Source organism: Mobula hypostoma, chromosome 17 (assembly GCF_963921235.1).
Source record: "Mobula hypostoma chromosome 17, sMobHyp1.1, whole genome shotgun sequence".
Classification (NCBI taxonomy): Eukaryota; Metazoa; Chordata; class Chondrichthyes; order Myliobatiformes; family Myliobatidae; genus Mobula; species Mobula hypostoma.
The window spans coordinates 60,356,482-60,374,122 of record NC_086113.1 but is presented as its reverse complement, the minus strand read 5'-3'; the positions used below and the strand labels follow the sequence as shown (position 1 = coordinate 60,374,122).

The 17,641-nt window shown below is 40.3% G+C and overlaps 1 protein-coding gene across 1 annotated transcript in view; it reads right to left on the bottom strand.

The window, feature by feature from the left end:
* elovl2 (ELOVL fatty acid elongase 2) overlaps nt 1-17,641 on the bottom strand; it is a 142,170-nt gene that overhangs the window by 60,993 nt on the left and 63,536 nt on the right. Inside the window, exon 3 of the mRNA XM_063069981.1 lies at nt 7,692-7,879. Coding sequence (XP_062926051.1) covers nt 7,692-7,879 — 188 coding nt within the window. The remainder of the gene's footprint in view (nt 1-7,691; nt 7,880-17,641) is intronic.

The following is a 17,641-nucleotide window of genomic DNA, read 5'->3' as shown; positions in this document are numbered from 1 at the left end:
GCTGGAAGAACTCAGCAGGTCGGGCAGCACCCGTGGAAAAGATCGGTCAATGTTTCGGGCCAGAACCCTTCAACAGGACTGTAGAGGGAAGGGGCAGAGGCCTATAAAGAAGGTGGGGGGAGGGTGGGAAGGAGAAAGCTGGTAGGTTCCAGGTGAAAAACCAGTAAGCGGAAAGATAGAGAGGGGAAGCAGGGAGGTGATAGGCAGGAAAGGTGAAGAAGGAATAGGGGAAAACACTATAGGGTAGTAGAAGGAGACAGAACCATGAGGAAGGTGATAGGCAGCTGGGGGAGGGGACAGAGTGACATAGGGTTAGAGGAAGGGAGGGGGAGGGAATTACCGGAAGTTGGAGAATTCTATGTTCATACCAAGGGGCTGGAGACAACCTAGACGGTATATGAGGTGTTGCTCCTCCAACCTGAGTTTAGCATCATCATGGCAGTAGAGGAGGCCATGTATGGACATATCTGAATGGGAGTGGGAAGCAGAGTTGAAGTGGGTGGCTACTGGGAGATCCTGTCTGTTGTGGCGGACGGAGCGGAGGTGCTCGAAGAAGCAGTCCCCCAATCTACGTCGGGTTTCACCGATGTACAGGAGGCCGCACCGGGAGCACCGGATGCAATAAGGAATAAGAGTGCTTAAGGAAGTAGCCCAAGAAATAGTGGATGCATTAGTGATAATTTTTCAAAACTCTTTAGATTCTGGACTAGTTCCTGAGGATTGGAGGGCGGCTAATGTAACCCCACTTTTTAAAAAAGGGAGGGAGAGAGAAACCAGGGAATTATAGACCGGTTAGCCTAACATCGGTGGTGGGGAAACTGCTAGAGTCAGTTATCAAAGATGTGATGACAGCACATTTGGAAAGCGGTAAAATCATCGGACAAAGTCAGCATGGATTTGTGAAAGGAAAATCATGTCTGACGAATCTCATAGAATTTTTTGAGGATGTAACAAGTAGAGTGGATAGGGGAGAATCAGTGGATGTGGTATATTTGGATTTTCAAAAGGCTTTTGACAAGGTCGCACACAGGAGATTAGTGTGCAAACTTAAAGCACACGGTATTGGGGGTAAGGTATTGATGTGGATAGAGAATTGGTTAGCAGACAGGAAGCAAAGAGTGGGAATAAACGGGACCTTTTCAGAATGGCAGGCAGTGACTAGCGGGGTACCGCAAGGCTCAGTGCTGGGACTCCAGTTGTTTACAATATATATTAATGACTTGGATGAGAGAATTAAATGCAGCATCTCCAAGTTTGCGGATGACATGAAGCTGGGCGGCAGTGTTAGCTGTGAGGAGGATGCTAAGACGATGCAGGGTGACTTGGATAGGTTGGGTGAGTGGGCAAATTCATGGCAGATGCAATTTAATGTGGATAAATGTGAAGTTATCCACTTTGGTGGCAAAAACAGGAAAACAGATTATTATCTGAATGGTGGCCGATTAGGAAAAGGGGAGGTGCAACGAGACCTGGGTGTCATTATACACCAGTCATTGAAAGTGGGCATGCAGGTACAGCAGGTGGTGAAAAAGGTGAATGGTATGCTGGTATTTATAGCAAGAGGATTCAAGTACAGGAGCAGGGAGGTACTACTGCAGTTGTACAAGGCCTTGGTGAGACCACACCTGGAGTATTGTGTGCAGTTTTGGTCCCCTAATCTGAGGAAAGACATCCTTGCCATAGAGAGAGTACAAAGAAGGTTCACCAGATTGATTCCTGGGATGGCAGGACTTTCATATGATGAAAGACTGGATGAACTAGGCTTATACTCAGTGGAATTTAGAAGATTGAGGGGAGATCTGATTGAAACGTATAAAATCCTAAAAGGATTGGACATGCTAGATGCAGGAAGATTGTTCCCGATGTTGGGGAAGTCCTGAACGAGGGGTCACAGTTGGAGGATAAAGAGGAAGCCTTTTAGGACCGAGATTAGGAAAAACTTCTTCACACAGACAGTGGTGAATCTGTGGAATTCTCTGCCACAGGAAACAGTTGAGGCCAGTTCATTGGCTATATTTAAGAGGGAGTTAGATATGGCCCTTGTGGCTAAAGGGATCAGGGGGTATGGAGGGAAGGCTGATACAGTGTTCTGAATTGGATGATCAGTCATGATCATACTGAATGGCAGTGCAGGCTCGAAGGGCTGAATGGCCTACTCCTGCACCTAGTTTCTATGTTTCTATGTTAATAGATGACCCTAACAGACTCACAAGTGAAGTGTTGCCTCACTTGGAAGGACTGTTTGGGTCCCTGAATGGTGGCAAGAGAGGAGGCGTAGGGACAGGTTTAGCACTAAAATCTTGGTGTCATCAGCAAATTTACTAACACATCCCTCCACTTCTTCATCCAGGTCATTTATAAAAATCACTAAGAGTAGGCGTCCCACAACAGATCCCTGAGGCACATTAGTGGTGACCAACCTCCATGCAGAATATGACCCGTCTACAACCACTCTTTGGCTTCTGTGGGCAAGCCAGTTCTTGATCCACAAAGAAATTTCCCCTTGGATCCCATGCCTCCTTACTTTTTCAGTAAGCCTTGCATGGGGTACCTTGTCAAGTGCCTTGCTGAAATCCATATACGCTATATCTACTGCTTTACCATCATCAATGTGTTTCGTCACATCCTCAAAAAATTCAATCAGCCTCATAAGGCATGACCTGCCTTTCACAAAGCCATGCTGAGTATTCCTAATCATATTATGCTTCTCCAAATGTTCATAAATCCTGCCTCTCAGGATCTTCTGCATCAACTTACCAACCACTGAAGTAAGTCTCACTGGTCTATAATTTCCTGGGCTATCTCTACTCCCTTTCATAAATACTGTAACAACATCCTCAACCCTCCAATCCTCCAGAACCTCTCTCGTCCCCACTGATGATGCAAAGATCATCGCCAGAGGCTCAGCAATCTCCTCTCTTGCCTCCCACAGTAGCTTGGGGTACATCTGGTCTGATCCCGATGACTTATCCAATTTGATGCTTTCTGAAAGCTCCTGCACATCCTCTTTCTTAATATCTACATGCTCAAACTTTTGGGTCTGCTGTAAGTCATCCCTACAATTGCCAAGATCCTTTTCCGTAGTGAATACTTAAGCTAAGTACTCATTAAGTACCTCCGTTATCTCCTCCGTTTCCATACACGCTTTTCCACTGTTACACTTGATTGGTCTGATTCTCTCACGTCTTATCCTCTTTCTCTTAACATACTTGTAGAATGCCTTTGGGGTTTTCTTTAATCCTGTCCGCCAAGGCCTTCTCATGGCCCCTTCTGGCTCTCCTAATTTCATTCTTAAGCCCCTTTCCGCTAGCCTTATCGTCTTCTAGATCTCTATCATTACCTAGCTTTTTGAACCTTTCATAAGCTCTTCTTTTCTTCTTAACCAGATTTACAACAGCCTTTGTACACCACAGTTCCTATATCCTACCATCCTTTCTCTGCCTCATTGGAATGCACTTATGCAGAACTCCAAGCAAACATCCCCTGAACATTTGCCACATTTCTTCCTTACATTTCCCTGAGAATATCTGTTTCCAATTTATGCTTCCAAGTTACTGCCTGATAGCCTGATATTTCCCCTTACTCCATTTAAACACTTTCTTGACTTGTCTGTTCCTTTCCCTCTCCAATACTATCTGGGACGCCAGGTAGCACCGCTGAGCCCTCTAGAGACGTCATGGGCTTATCAATGAAACGTCAAAGAAGGAGGGTGCCCACCTGATGACCCCGATGATGTACTTACCCTCCCTCCTTGTCACCACTCCAAACCCACTGCCAATATCGAGAGTGCCAACTTACCACAGGGATTGAAACATCAAGTCCTAGTAGCTCTACTGATCTTCTGGAAGAAAACCAGTGACTGCCATGAAAGTGCAGCTGATGACAAGGGAAAGACCATGTGACTGCTGGAGAGACAGCTGACAGGAGGAAATAGACCCCAACGGGGCTGTTATGGGCTAGCTACCCATAACAGCAGGCTCTGTTACCTTGTCAGGGTACAAGAGCCACCCTCACTTGGCTACAGGAAGTTTAAAAAGAAGTATACCCCCAGAGTCTGCGAGAGCGAGGGTATACCGACTGGCCTCCTGGTAACGAACCCTGGCATGGACACGACAATGAATCAAGAAATTGGCAATACTCTTGAGAAAGCAGCAGCTGGATATGTTCTTCAGACCTGTAGGTGTGGCTGGACTAAAGTAACATCAACTCGTGGTCTAAAAATTCATCAAGGATGGAAGAAATGCTTGAAAATCTCCAAGCCAGGGCCCCACATTGACCAGATTCTGTTAAGAGGAAGGTCAAATCAGTTGGATGAAACTCAGTGGCAGGAAGAATCCCACAGTCCGCAGAGTATCAGCACCCTACGGTATGTGGAAGAAGTTTCAGGCACAAGCAGCAGTCCAAGACACAGCCAGGCATATCGTAAAGTGGAGAACATGCAAGGACGTAGGCCATTGGTGAAATGGCCAAAGTCTAACAGCAAAGAGTGGGAAACCATCAATGCAGATGTGACCCTGATCTTAAATGGCATCAAGGGATCAGCAGAAAAGAAGTCGGAGAGGATGGGTGACCTGATCTACAGCTACGGAAAGGAGAAATTTGGAGTGAAGGAACAAGTCAGCGGGAAAGACAAGCCTCCTCCCCCCAAATCCCGTCATCTCCAGGAAATCCAACCACCTGTTAAAGAGAGAAGAGGCCTGAGGATGTTGTGGGAAAAAGACAACAGCAGAAGAAAGGGAGGGCATCAACCTCCTTCAAGAGGACCTAAAACAGAGGCTCTTGAAACTGCGCAGAGCAGAGAATTTAAGGAAACAATGCAAAAAGAAGGAAAAAGCAAGAACAGACTTCTACAAGGATCCCTTTAAATATGTGAAAGGCATTTTCACAAAAGAGAAAAGCGGATACTTGAAAATATCAAAAAAGGAGGTTGAAAGACATCTCAGAATCATCCACACTGATAAGCGAAAACCTGAACCGATATTTGTCCCAGCTGACATCCCACCAATCTCACCCCCACAACATCAATTTAACATCAGCCCTCCCAAGCTGAGCGAGGTGAAAGAGGCAGTGAAGAAGGCAAGATTGGTATCAGTGCCAGACCCTAACGGAGTTCCATATTGTGTCTACAAGAACACCCCAGATGTTCTGAAATTCCTTTGGAAAAACATGAGGGCTGCGTGGGAAAAGCAAATTATCCCCAAAGCCTGGAGAAGAGCGGGGGGAGTTCTGATCCCAAAAGAAAAGAATTCATCCACCATCAAGCAGTTTCACCAAATAAACCTTCTGAACATAGAGGGCAAGATCGTTTTCAGCATGTTGGCGCAAAGACTTACAAAGTATCTGAAACAAAATCATTTCATTGATCCAAAAGGTTGGCATAGCAGGCTTCTCGGGATGCCTTGAACATACCAGCGTCATGTCGCATCAAATCCAGATGGCTAAGAAAGAAAGAAAGGATCTGCATGTCTTGTTCCTCGACCTGGCCAACGCCTATGGATCAGTTCCTCATTCCCTACTGTGGACTGCTTTTGAATTCTTTCAGGTGCCTGCAACAATAACAAATCTGGTAAAACACTACTTCCAGGATCTGCAAGTCTGTCTCACAACATCAGACTTCACCACAGCGTGGCAACCACTGGAAGTAGGCATCATGGCGGGATGCACCATCTCCCCATTGGCCTTCACTATGGCAATGGAGCTCATTATCAGAGCCTCAAAATGGGTTGCGAGAGGAAAGGGGCTACAATTTGGTCAATGGTTACATCGATACGAGCCTATATGGATGATATAACAATACTGACGACAACTGTCCCCTGCACCAAGAGACTTCTGGAAAAGCTTCATCAAAACACCACATGGGCGAGCATGAATATCAAGCCCAACAAGTGCAGAAGCATCTCCATCGTCAAAGGTCAAGTCACGGATCAAAGATTTCAGATTGACGGGACACCTGTCCCAACTGTTTCAGAAATGCCAGTGAAGAGCTTGGGCCGATGGTATGATGCTAAGCTCAAGGACACTACGCAGTCTGAACAACTCAAAAAGGATACCATCATGTACATGGCTTGCATCAGCAAGACCTTGCTGCCAGGAAAACTCAAGCTGTGGTGCTTCCAGTTTGGCATACTCCCAAGACTCATGTGGCCTTTAACAGTGTATGAAACACTGTTTAACAGTCTATTGGGTGGCCTATAAAAAACACCCAGTAGAGTTATTGACCCCTTCCTGTTCCTAACTTCCACCCACAGAGACCCTGTAGACAATATCCTCCATGTCTTCCTCCTTTTCCTCTTTCCACAGTTTCTGCATAACCTGTAGCATTGCCTCTAATTTTAGGTTTCCTTTGACTGCGATGATTTTCATCTCAACTTTCCATCGTTTTTTTCTGTTGACAGTTATCCCTACATTGCCTGAAGCTATTGTAGTGATTGTGGTTTTGAGCTTGTAAGCATCTGACCTTGAGAGATACACTGCAGTTCTTTTTCTTCATTCTAGGATGTCAGCTTCATCGTCTGAACCAGCATTTAATTGCCAACCTTAATTGCTCCCGAGAAGGTGAAGGTGGGTTGCCTTCTTGAACCACTGCAGTCCTTCAGGCATGAATATATCCTCAATGCTGATACGGATAATGTTTCAGGATTTTAGCCCACTGATGTTAAAGGAATAGTGTGGCTTTCAGGTCAGGATAGTGTGGCTTGGAGAACATTTTCCAGGCGATGATGTTCACACACCTCTGCTGCTCTTGTCCTCCTAGCTTGTAGAGATAGTGTTTGGAAGATGCTGTTTAATGAGTTGCCGTAGCACACCATATAGATGGTACAATCTGCAGCTACAGTGCATTGGTGATGGTATGAATGAATGGTTGTGCGTGCTCTAAGGTTCAGGCAATGAACTGTGCCAAATTGGTGTATACATGCTATGTATCCCTCTATTTTATGGCTCATCACATCTGTAGTAAAGGATCCAGTCAACCAATCACACCGAGGCCTGGACTCTCTCCAATATTCCAGGAATGGAATGTTTGGGAATGAAATATTGATGCCTTATTGATACATCGTAAGCCAGTCTCTTGATACATTTGGTGCAGAAAATACTGACAGCTGATTGTTCAATTACAAATTTTATGAACAAAGTTTTAACATGATGTACCTTGAGGATAAATAAACTCTTTTCAAATGAAAAAAAATCTATTTTTTCCTTTCAGTCCAAAGTACAGCACCTTCCATTTCAGCCCAACAAACTGAAAAATTCTAACAGTGTAGATGTGATCATAATTACTCTTCATGCAAATGCCTTGGTCATTTATAGAATTTAAACAAGCCCTAATATGAGAGAACATGTTGATTCCTCATTAACCAAGTAGTGCCTTTGTCAACACAAACCAGTTTTGTCAAAAACTAATGAGAGCAAAACAATAAATTCTGAAAAACAATTACTGTAAATTAATCTTTGATATTTTACCATGTAAATAACTAAAAACTGGACTGGACCAAGTGGTGAATCTATGCTATTTTCCTACACTCATCTCTAACCAAAATAACTCTGTAGACCAATGTACTATTAAAGATAAATTGCTTTTTATGTGAAATTTATGCCAAGATTCACTCTGTAATAATTCTAAAGTAACAATAAAAAAATCTTGCAGTTAATTAAAAATAATTTATAATACTTGATAATATGTAAAACCTTACCTCAATAAACATATATAGAGACAGAAGCATCACTCCAAGGTTGTACAAGATTAAATGACCCCTGAGGGAGAAGGCAGGCTTTTCCCTCATATACTTTGTGCCTAGCCATATAGTGGATAGATACAACAGTGTAAGGAAGAATGTAGGTAAATAGGAATCCAGCAAAGCCCAGCCTCTAACCCTGGGATCTGAAAATGAAAAAGAAAAGTAATCATCATGTCTTGCAACCACAGTTAAGTTCATAGAATTATATAGCGAGGACACAGGATCTTGGGTCTAACTTGTTTATGGTTCAAAGTTCAAAGTTCAAAGTATGTATATATTATACAATGTTGAGATTCATCTCCACAAAACAAGAAACCCAAAAGAACCCATAAAAGAAAACTGACAACCACCCAATGTGTAGAGAGAAAGAGAAAAAAAAACAAACTGTGCAAGCAATAAAAAGTAATCAAATAGCATTTAGAATGAAAGTGAGTCCTCAGACACGAAGTCTGGAGCAGCCAGAGAAGGCCCATAGCCTCAGTCTTAATTTAGCACATAGCAGAGTAAATGTCGCAGAGCCCGCAGACACAAAGCCCAGAGCAGCCAGAGCAAGCCCGCAGCCTCAGCCTTAGCCTCAGCCTCAGTTCAGCACGTAGCAGAATGACCAAGATGCCTATCTAAACTGGTCTCATTTGCCAGCATTTGGCCCATAAACTTCTAAACCTTTCCTATCCAGAGTTTTAAACGTCGTTATTGTGGCTGACTCATCCACTTCCTCTGGAAGCTCATTCTGCTTATGTACCACATTCCATGTAAAAAGTTGCTCCTCTTGTTCTTATTAAATCTTTTTCCTCTCATCTTATAGCTGTACCCTCTAGTTCTTGATTCCCCAACTCTCGAAAAAAGATTGAGTGCATTTATCTTTCCTGCAGTCTTTGCAATTTAACATCTTTCCTATTGCAAGATGCAAAAACTAAACACAATATTCCAAGTATAGCCTCACCAGAGTCATGTACAACTTCACCATGATCTCCCAACTTCTGTATTCGATGCCCTGACTGACGAAGACCAGTGTGCCAAAAGCCTTCTTTAACGCCATGTATATCTGTGACTCCACTTTCTGGGAACCATGTACCTGAATGCCACAATCTCTCTGATCGACAACACACCCCAGGGCATTACCATTATGGAACATATTAGAATAAAAATATAACCTTATCACCCCAGTGACATAGCTGGACAATCTTTGCTTTATGTGATTGAATCTTCACTTCCTGTCACCAATCTAACAGAATTTTTGTGAATATTTCAAAATCAGCGCATTAATACCAGCTGCGGAATTATCAGATTTCCAAGTTCAATAAAATCAAAGGCAGAAATATTATTTGAGGCTCAGCCTTATTTTCTGAAGTGCAATAGTTGAAGGAAATAATCGGCCAACAGGGAGAAAACTGCTTCTGCTTTGTCGCTCCAGTGTCTGACCAGAAATAAGGATGTTCACTGGCAACTACATAATGCTTACTAGCATTTGCAGTTCCTCAGACAAGAGTCAGTAAGGCCAAAGAACTAATTGTGGACTTCAGAAAAGCTAAGACAAAGGAACACACACCAATCCTTATAGAGGGATCAGAAGTGGAAAAAGTGAGCAATTTCAAGTTCCTGTGTGTCAGTATTTCTGAAGATCTGTCCTGCACCCAACATGTCAATGCAACTACAAAGGTGGCACAACAGTGGCTATATTTCATTAGGAGTTTGAGGAGATTTGGTTAGTCACCAAAGACATAGACATATTTCTGCAGATGTACTGCAGAGAGCATTCTAACTTGCTGCATCCCTGTCCGGTATGGGGAGTGGGGGTGGGGAGGAGGCTACTGCATAGGATTGAAATAAGCTGCAGAAAAAATTTTTGAATCTACATTCAAAAGAGATATCGGTCTGTATGATGCACAATCAGTAGGATCTTTATTCTTTTTAAGGATTAAGGAAATAGAGGCTTTGTAAAACGATTGGGGTAATTTACCTAAACTGATTGCTTCTTTGAATATTCTAGACAACCTTGGAGAGAGAATGGAGGAAAAAAATTTTTTAAATTCCACTGTAAACCCGTCCGGACCGGGTGCTTTACCAGAATTCAATGATGAGATTGCGGTTATTATTTCTTCCTCTGTAATGGGAGTTTCTAATGATCAACAATCTTTGGGTGATAATTTCGGGAAATTCAACTTACCTAAAAAATCATGCATGAAATTGGAATCATGAGGAAAATCCGAGTGATATAGAGAGGTATAAAATTCTTGAAAGGTTTTGTTTATCCCAACATGATCAACTGTGAAGGTATCATCGTGTTTATGAATCTTAGTAATTTGACGTTTAACCGAATCAAATTTCAATTGATTAGCCAATAATTTACTCGATTTATCACTATGAATATAAAAATCACTTCTAGTTCTCATTAATTGATTTTCAATTGAGGATGTTAATAATAAGCTATGTTCCAATTGAAGTTCAACTCTGTGTTTGTATAGTTCCTTACTGGGAGAAATAGCATATTTTTTATCGATTTCTTTAATTTTATCAACCAACAAAAGTATTTCATTGTTAACACGTCTTTTCAAACCAGCCGAATAGGAAATAATCTGACCACGGATATAAGCTTTAAAAGCGTCCCAAACAGTTCCATTGGAAACTTCTTCCGTAGTATTAGTTGAAAAGAAGAAATCAATCTGATCCTTTATAAATTTGACAAAGTCTGAGTCTTGAAGTAAAATAGGGTTAAATCATCATTGTCTATTAGTAGAAGAAGTATCCATTAACTTGATAGAAAGTTTCATTGGAGCATGATCTGAAATGGCGATAATGTCGTAATTACAATCAGCTACAGACGGGATTAATCGAGAGTCAATAAAAAAATAGTCGATTCGGGAATAAGAACGATGAACATGTGAAAAAAAAGAGAATTCTTTGTCGTTTGGATGCAGAAATCTCCAAATTTCTGAAATCCCAAAATCAAACATAAAAGTGTTAATAGGAGTAGCCGACTTATTCGGTAAAGCCGGACTACCTATGGATCTGTCCAACATGGGATTCAAACATAAGTTAAAATCACCGCCCATTATCAGCATATATTCATTTAAGTTAGGAAAGGAAGTGAATAGGTGTTTAAAAAATTCAGGATAATCCACATTCGGAGCGTAAACATTAACCATAGTAACCTTTTTATTAAAAATTACCCCAGTGATTAACAAAAATCTGCCATTAGGATCTGAGATAATGTCTTGATGACTAAATGTAATTGAGGGATCTATAAAAATTGAAACGCCTTTAATTTTGGCTTAAGCGTTTGAATGGTATTGTTGTTTTTTCCAAAACTTAAAGAAGCGTTGATTATCCTCTTTCCTTACATGAGTTTCTTGAGCAAAAATAATATGAGCATTCAGTCTTTGGAATACTTTGAAAATCTTTTTTCCGTTTAATTGGATGGTTTAAACCATTTGTATTCCAAGAGACAAAATTAATAATGTGAACCATAATTTGAGTTTAACCCTTTGGTAAGTAAAGGGTTAACCATAATGTATGCTCATGAAATCGGAAGAGGAATACATGATCAGAGAGGAACCGGAAATCTCGACACTGCGGACATCTTTGTAGTTCATATCTATGGATCAAACCGGATTTATTAAAAATCGTTATTCATCCTTTAATATTAGGAGGTTAATGAATATTGTTTATACTCCCTCACTTACTACCCCGGAATGTATTATCTCACTAGATGCTGAGAAAGCCTTTGACAGAGTCGAATGGCCTTATTTATTTAATGTTCTTGCGAAATTTAATCTTAATCTGACATTTATATCTGGGATTAAATTGTTATATTACTCCCCGGTAGCCTCTGTTTGTACTAATAATCATAGATCTCCTTTTTCTCGTCTTTTTCGTGGTACTAGGCAAGGATGTCCTCTTAGTCCTTTACTTTTCAATATCGCCTTTGAACCTTTAGCAATTGCTATCCGTGACTCACCCAATATTTTTGGTATTACCCGTGGAAATGAAACACATATATTATCACTATATGCAGATGATTTGTTATTATACATCTCCAATCCAGAGAAGTCAATTTAGTAATTTTTCTGGTTACAAATTGAATCTTAATAAGAGTGAATTATTCCCCCTAAATAAGCAGGTACCTATTTATGGATGTTTACCATTTAAATTGGTTACTGATTCATTTATATATTTAGGGATAACAATAACGAAGAAGTATAAAGATTTATTAAAACTAATTTTTTACCTTTAATTGATCAGATTAAACTTTTGTTTACCAAATGGTCGCCAATCTCTTTGTCTTTGATTAGTCGGATTAATGCTATTAAGATGATCATTTTGCCCAAATTTTTATATGTATTTCAATTGGTTCCAATTTTTATCCCAAAATCTTTTTTCGATAACGTAGACTCAAAAATTTCCTCATATATATGGCAGAATAAAAATCCTAGGTTAGATAAAAGGTATTTACAGAAACCTAAAAAGGAGGGGGGGGGCTTGCCCTCCCGAATTTCAGATTCTATTATTGGGCAATTAATATTCGATATTTAAAATTTTGGTTACGAGATTTGGATGTATCTTTAAATCCACAGTGGGTAAATCTTGAATGTAATTCATTACAAGGGTTTTCCTTGGGTTCGGTTTTAGGAACTTCGCTTCCTCTTACTTCTTCCAAATTGTATAAACAAATGAATAATCCAATAGTTAAGCATACTTTACGTATATGGTTTCAATTTCGAAGATTTTTTGGGTTTAATCAACTTATTTTAGCGAGTCCTATTATAACTAATTTCCTTTTTCAACATTCCACTATGGATCAAGCTTACTTTGATTGGAAAACCAAAGGTATAATACGTTTTCATGATCTATTTCTGGATAATTGTTTCATATCTTTTGATCAACTTTCTAATAAATATAACTTACCCAGATCTCACTTTTTTAGATATCTACAGATTAGAAACTTTTTAATTACTGTTTCTCCTAATTTTCTACACCCATATCCAATGGACACTTTGGAAAAAGTTTTAGATTTAAATCTCTCTCAGAAAAGTGTTGTAGCAATTATATATAATATAATTACGAATTTATGTCCTGATGTTTCCAATAAAATTAAAGCTGACTGGGAAAGTGAACTTAACATTATTATACCGATTGAAAAATGGGAAAAATTTCTTCAATTGGTGAATTCATCCTCTGTATGTGCTAAACATGCATTGATACAGTTTACAGTAGTGCACAGGGCTCATATATCCAAAGATAAACTATCTCGTTATTATTCTTATATAAATCCTATATGTGATAGATGTCGTTCCGAGATAGCTTCTTTAACTCACATGTTTTGGTCATGTCCTTTGTTGGAAAAATATTGGAAAGACATTTTTGACATTATTTCAACGGTTTTGAATATAGACTTACAACCTCATCCAATTACTGCTATCTTTGGATTACCAATGATAGATTCAAATTATCTAACCTCTTCAGCACGTAGGATGATTGCACTTCTTACTCTTATGGCTAGAAGATCAATTTTGCTGAATTGGAAAGAGATTAACCCTCCGGTATTTCATTGGTTTTCACAAACTATGGTATGTTTGAATTTGGATAAAATTAGAAGTGCGGTGTATGACCCTTCCATTAGATTTGAAAAAACTTGGAGGCCATTCATTCAGCATTTTCATTTGATGTAATTTGACCATTTCCAAACTTGTTTTATTTCTCTGTACTGTTGGTTGAGAGGAATGGAGTCATCGACACTAAGGTTTTCTTTTTTCCCATTTTCAAGTTGTTAGTATTGCCTAAGTCTTTTAGTTTAGTTGACTAATTCTGTTTAGTTTAGTTTTTTTGGGGGGGATGGGGTTTGTTTTTTTTTCTTTTTCTTTCCTTTTTCATGATTTTTCTTCAGTTTTTTTTTGCTTTGTATTATTCATTATTATTCTGCACGATTGGGAGCTTTGTTAATTTTTACTATTTGGTTTTACAATTTAATACTTTAATACTTTAAATGTAACAATGTATCTCCTACTACTTGTATTTTTGCTTTGTTATGTTTTCATTCCATGAAATTAATAAAAAGATTGAAAAAGAAAGAAATAAGCTGCAGAGAGTTGTAAACTTAGTCAGCTTCATTATGGGCACTAGCCTCCATGTATCCAGGACATCTTCAAGGAGTGATGCCTCAAAAAGGCGACAGCCAGCATTAAGGACCCCCATCACCCAGGTCATGCCTTATTTTCATTAATACCATCAGGAAAGAGGTACAGAAGCCTGAAGGTACACACAGTGATTCAGGAACAGCTTCTGTATGGACGTTGAACCCATGAACACTACCTCACGATTTATTAAATTTCTATTTTTGCAGTAATTATTTAATTGAACACACACACACACACACACACACACACACACGCACATAAATTCACCGTTTTCCTCTATTATTATGTATTGCATTGTAGTGCTACCGCAAAGACAACAAATTTCACAACATTCACAGTGGCATGCACAGACATCCCACCTCTCCCGGAACTTCCGGGAGTCTCCCGCATATTAATAGTGGCTCCCTGATGCCCGCAAATTATATACAATATCACGGAAATCAATTTTTTTGAGAGCGAGCGAGAGAAAAGCAAGAGAGAGTGCGAGAGCGACCATGAGAGAGAGACCGTGCGCTAGAGAGAGCGAGAGAGAAGCGAGAGCACGCGAGCGAGAGAGGGAGAGAGAGCGAGTGAGCAAGAAAGCGAGAGAGAGTGAGCAAGCGAGAAAGCAAGCGAGAGCGCGGACCAACCACGAGAGAGAGAGACAGAGAGCGCGCGAGCCAGCACGCGCCATTGCAGGGTGTTCCAAAAAATATATAAAAAACGTACGTCACCCCAGACTACACTAAAGTGTACCCCTGCCTAATAGGGGTCAAAATAATGACAGTGTTGCTCGCTGCACTGTTTGCAACATTGACTTTTCTATTGCCCATGGTGGGTTAAGACTGTAAAAGACATGTTGAGGTGAGTTTAACAGGTGTCATTCGTTCATTAGCATAGCTAACGTTATTTAAACTAGCTGGCCAGCTGCTAAGGAGCTAGTCTATTGCAGACATCCCACCTCTTCCGGAAGTCTCCCGCAAATTGATGGTGCTACCTCCCTGAAATGAGTTTTTGCAGGATGAGATGTCTGCATGCAAAAGTTTGGGCACCCCGGTCAAAATTTCTGTTACTGTGAATAGCTAAGCGAGTAAAAGATGACCTGATTTCCAAAAGGCATAAAGTTAAAGATGACACATTTCTTTAATATTTTAAGCAAGATTACTTTACTATTTCCATCTTTTACAGTTTCAAAATAACAAAAAAGGAAAAGGGCCTAAAGCAAAAGTTTGGGCACCCTGCATGGTCAGTACTTAGTAACACCCCCTTTGGCAAGTATCACAGCTTGTAAACACTTTCTGTAGCCAGCTAGGAGTCTTTCAATTCTTGTTTGGGGGATTTTCGCCCATTCTCCCTTGCAAAAGGCTTCTAGTTCTGTGAGATTCTTGGGCCTTCTTGCATGCACTTCTCTTTTGAGGTCTATCCACAGATTCTCGATGATGTTTAGGTCAGGGGACTGTGAGGGCCATGGCAAAACCTTCAGCTTGCGCCTCTTGCCTATTGTGGACTTTGAGGTGTGTTTAGGATCATTATCCTGTTGTAGAAGCCATCCTCTTTTCATCTTCAGCTTTTTTACAGATGGTGTGATGTTTGCTTTCAGAATTTGCTGGTATTTAATTGAATTCATTCTTCTCTCTACCAGTGAAATGTTCCCCGTGCCACTGGTTGCAATGCAAGCCCAAAGCATGATCGATCCACCCCCGTGCTTAACAGTTGGAGAGGTGTTCTTTTCATGAAATTCTGCAGGTTTTTTTCTCCAAACATCATTTATTTTAATTTTCAGAGTGCTAAGCAGTTGCTTAGAGAAGCCCATGGCTGCTGATTGTTGGGACAAGGTTTGAGGAGTCAGGGTATTTATAAAGCTTTGAAATTTGCATCACCTGGCCTTTCCTAACGATGATTGTGAACAAGCCATAGCCCTAACAAGCTAATCAGGTCTGAGACCTTGGTAAAAGTTATCTGAGAGCTCAAATCTCTTGGGGTTCCCTAACTTTTGCATGGTGCTCCTTTCCTTTTTTTCACTCTAAAATTGTACAAAACAAAAATAATACACTAATCTTGCTTAAAATATTGAAAAGAATGTTTCATCTATGACTTTTGGAGATCAGTTCATCTTCTACTCACTTAACTATTCACAGTAACAGAAATTTTGACCGGGGTGCCCAAACTTTTGCACGTCACTGTATATGCCGGTGATATTAAACCTGATTCTGAGTTAGTGTCTGTGTGCAACAAGCTCACTCGGACTGATCATGACAGGCAATCAGCATCACCACAAAATTTAACCAAATAACTCTGGTTTTATTACTATTTAATTATTTATGGTGCAACTGTAACGAAAACCAATTTCCCCCGGGATCAATAAAGTATGACTATGACTATGACTATTAACATCATTGAAAACTCCACCACTAATATCCAAAGGGCAGCCTTATTGAGAAGGTAACTGGACCAGGCACAGAGTAGGCCACAAATTGGATGTTACGCTCTGAGTGATCAACCACACCTAACCACACTCGAAAGGCCTCTCAGCAATCCACACAACACAGATCGGAGGAGTGATGCTTGCCTAGAATAATGAAGCATCAATAATGCTTAAGGAACTCAACACCATCTAGGTCAGAGCAGCTTCCTATCTTCCACTTTATGAATTATTCCTCCTACCACTGGCCAACATCCCTACAGTGTGCACTATTACAAACAGCATTTCACCAAGTCTTCCTCAATACCATGCTCCAAAAACATAAGCAGGCAGAAGAAAGCATCATAGACTCCAGTCATACCGTATCATGAACTGGACATGGATAATGAGCCCAAGTTCAGCTTCTCCCCACAATTAGTTCTGATGAAGGGTCACAGACTGAAAATGATGGCAGTTTCTTCTTGCTTGACCTGCTGAGTGTTACCAGCATTCTGTTCTTATTTCAGACTCCTAGTATCTGCAGTTTTTAAATTTTATTTTCCTACCTAACATCACTATGGACATACCAATCAATGGTTCTAGACAACAGTTCTCCAGAACCTTCTCAATGACATGTAGGAGTGGCTAATAAATACCCACCTTGTATGAATTAATTAAAAAACAAAATACCAAAGCACTTTGAGGTTTCAGCATCTTTCAAACTATGCACATTGGGGCAACACATAGTGACGTATTATGAATGCAGTGACAAAGACATTTTTGTGGAGCAACAAGGAACTTGAAAATATAATTATCTTAAACTTTACAGCATTTCTTCAGCTGTATCATCAGTAAAATCAGCTTAAGTATGAATGGTACACAATTCACCTAAATAATATCAGCAACCACAATCATTTTATACTATTGGACATCTAGTTATCCAGTAAACGGGGCCTGGTACTTAAAACAGACAAATGCTTCAGCCAGCCAAAAGTAACAAGAATAGTGCATAACTATTTTTGAGCTTTATTTTACAACAGTTTATTACCTTTCTCTAGAGAAGCAGATGGTGAACTGCCTTCTTGAACACTGCTACTTTCACAGTGAAGGTCCACCTGGAAAGTCGTTGGAGAGGGAGTTCACGGATTCAGATCCATTAAAGGAACAGTAGTTTCACATTAGAATAGTGTACAACTTGGACAGGAAACTGCAATAGTGTTCTCTGCAATTATTCTACTTGTGGATAAAGATCCTGGGTTTAAGAGGTGCTTTTAGAGTAGGTTATGTGAGTAACTAGTGAATTTTGCAGATTGTAGTCATGGCATAGTGGATGGGGACAGAAAGATGTTTAGGGTGTTTGATAGTGTCAATCAAGCAAGCTGCTTGCCTGA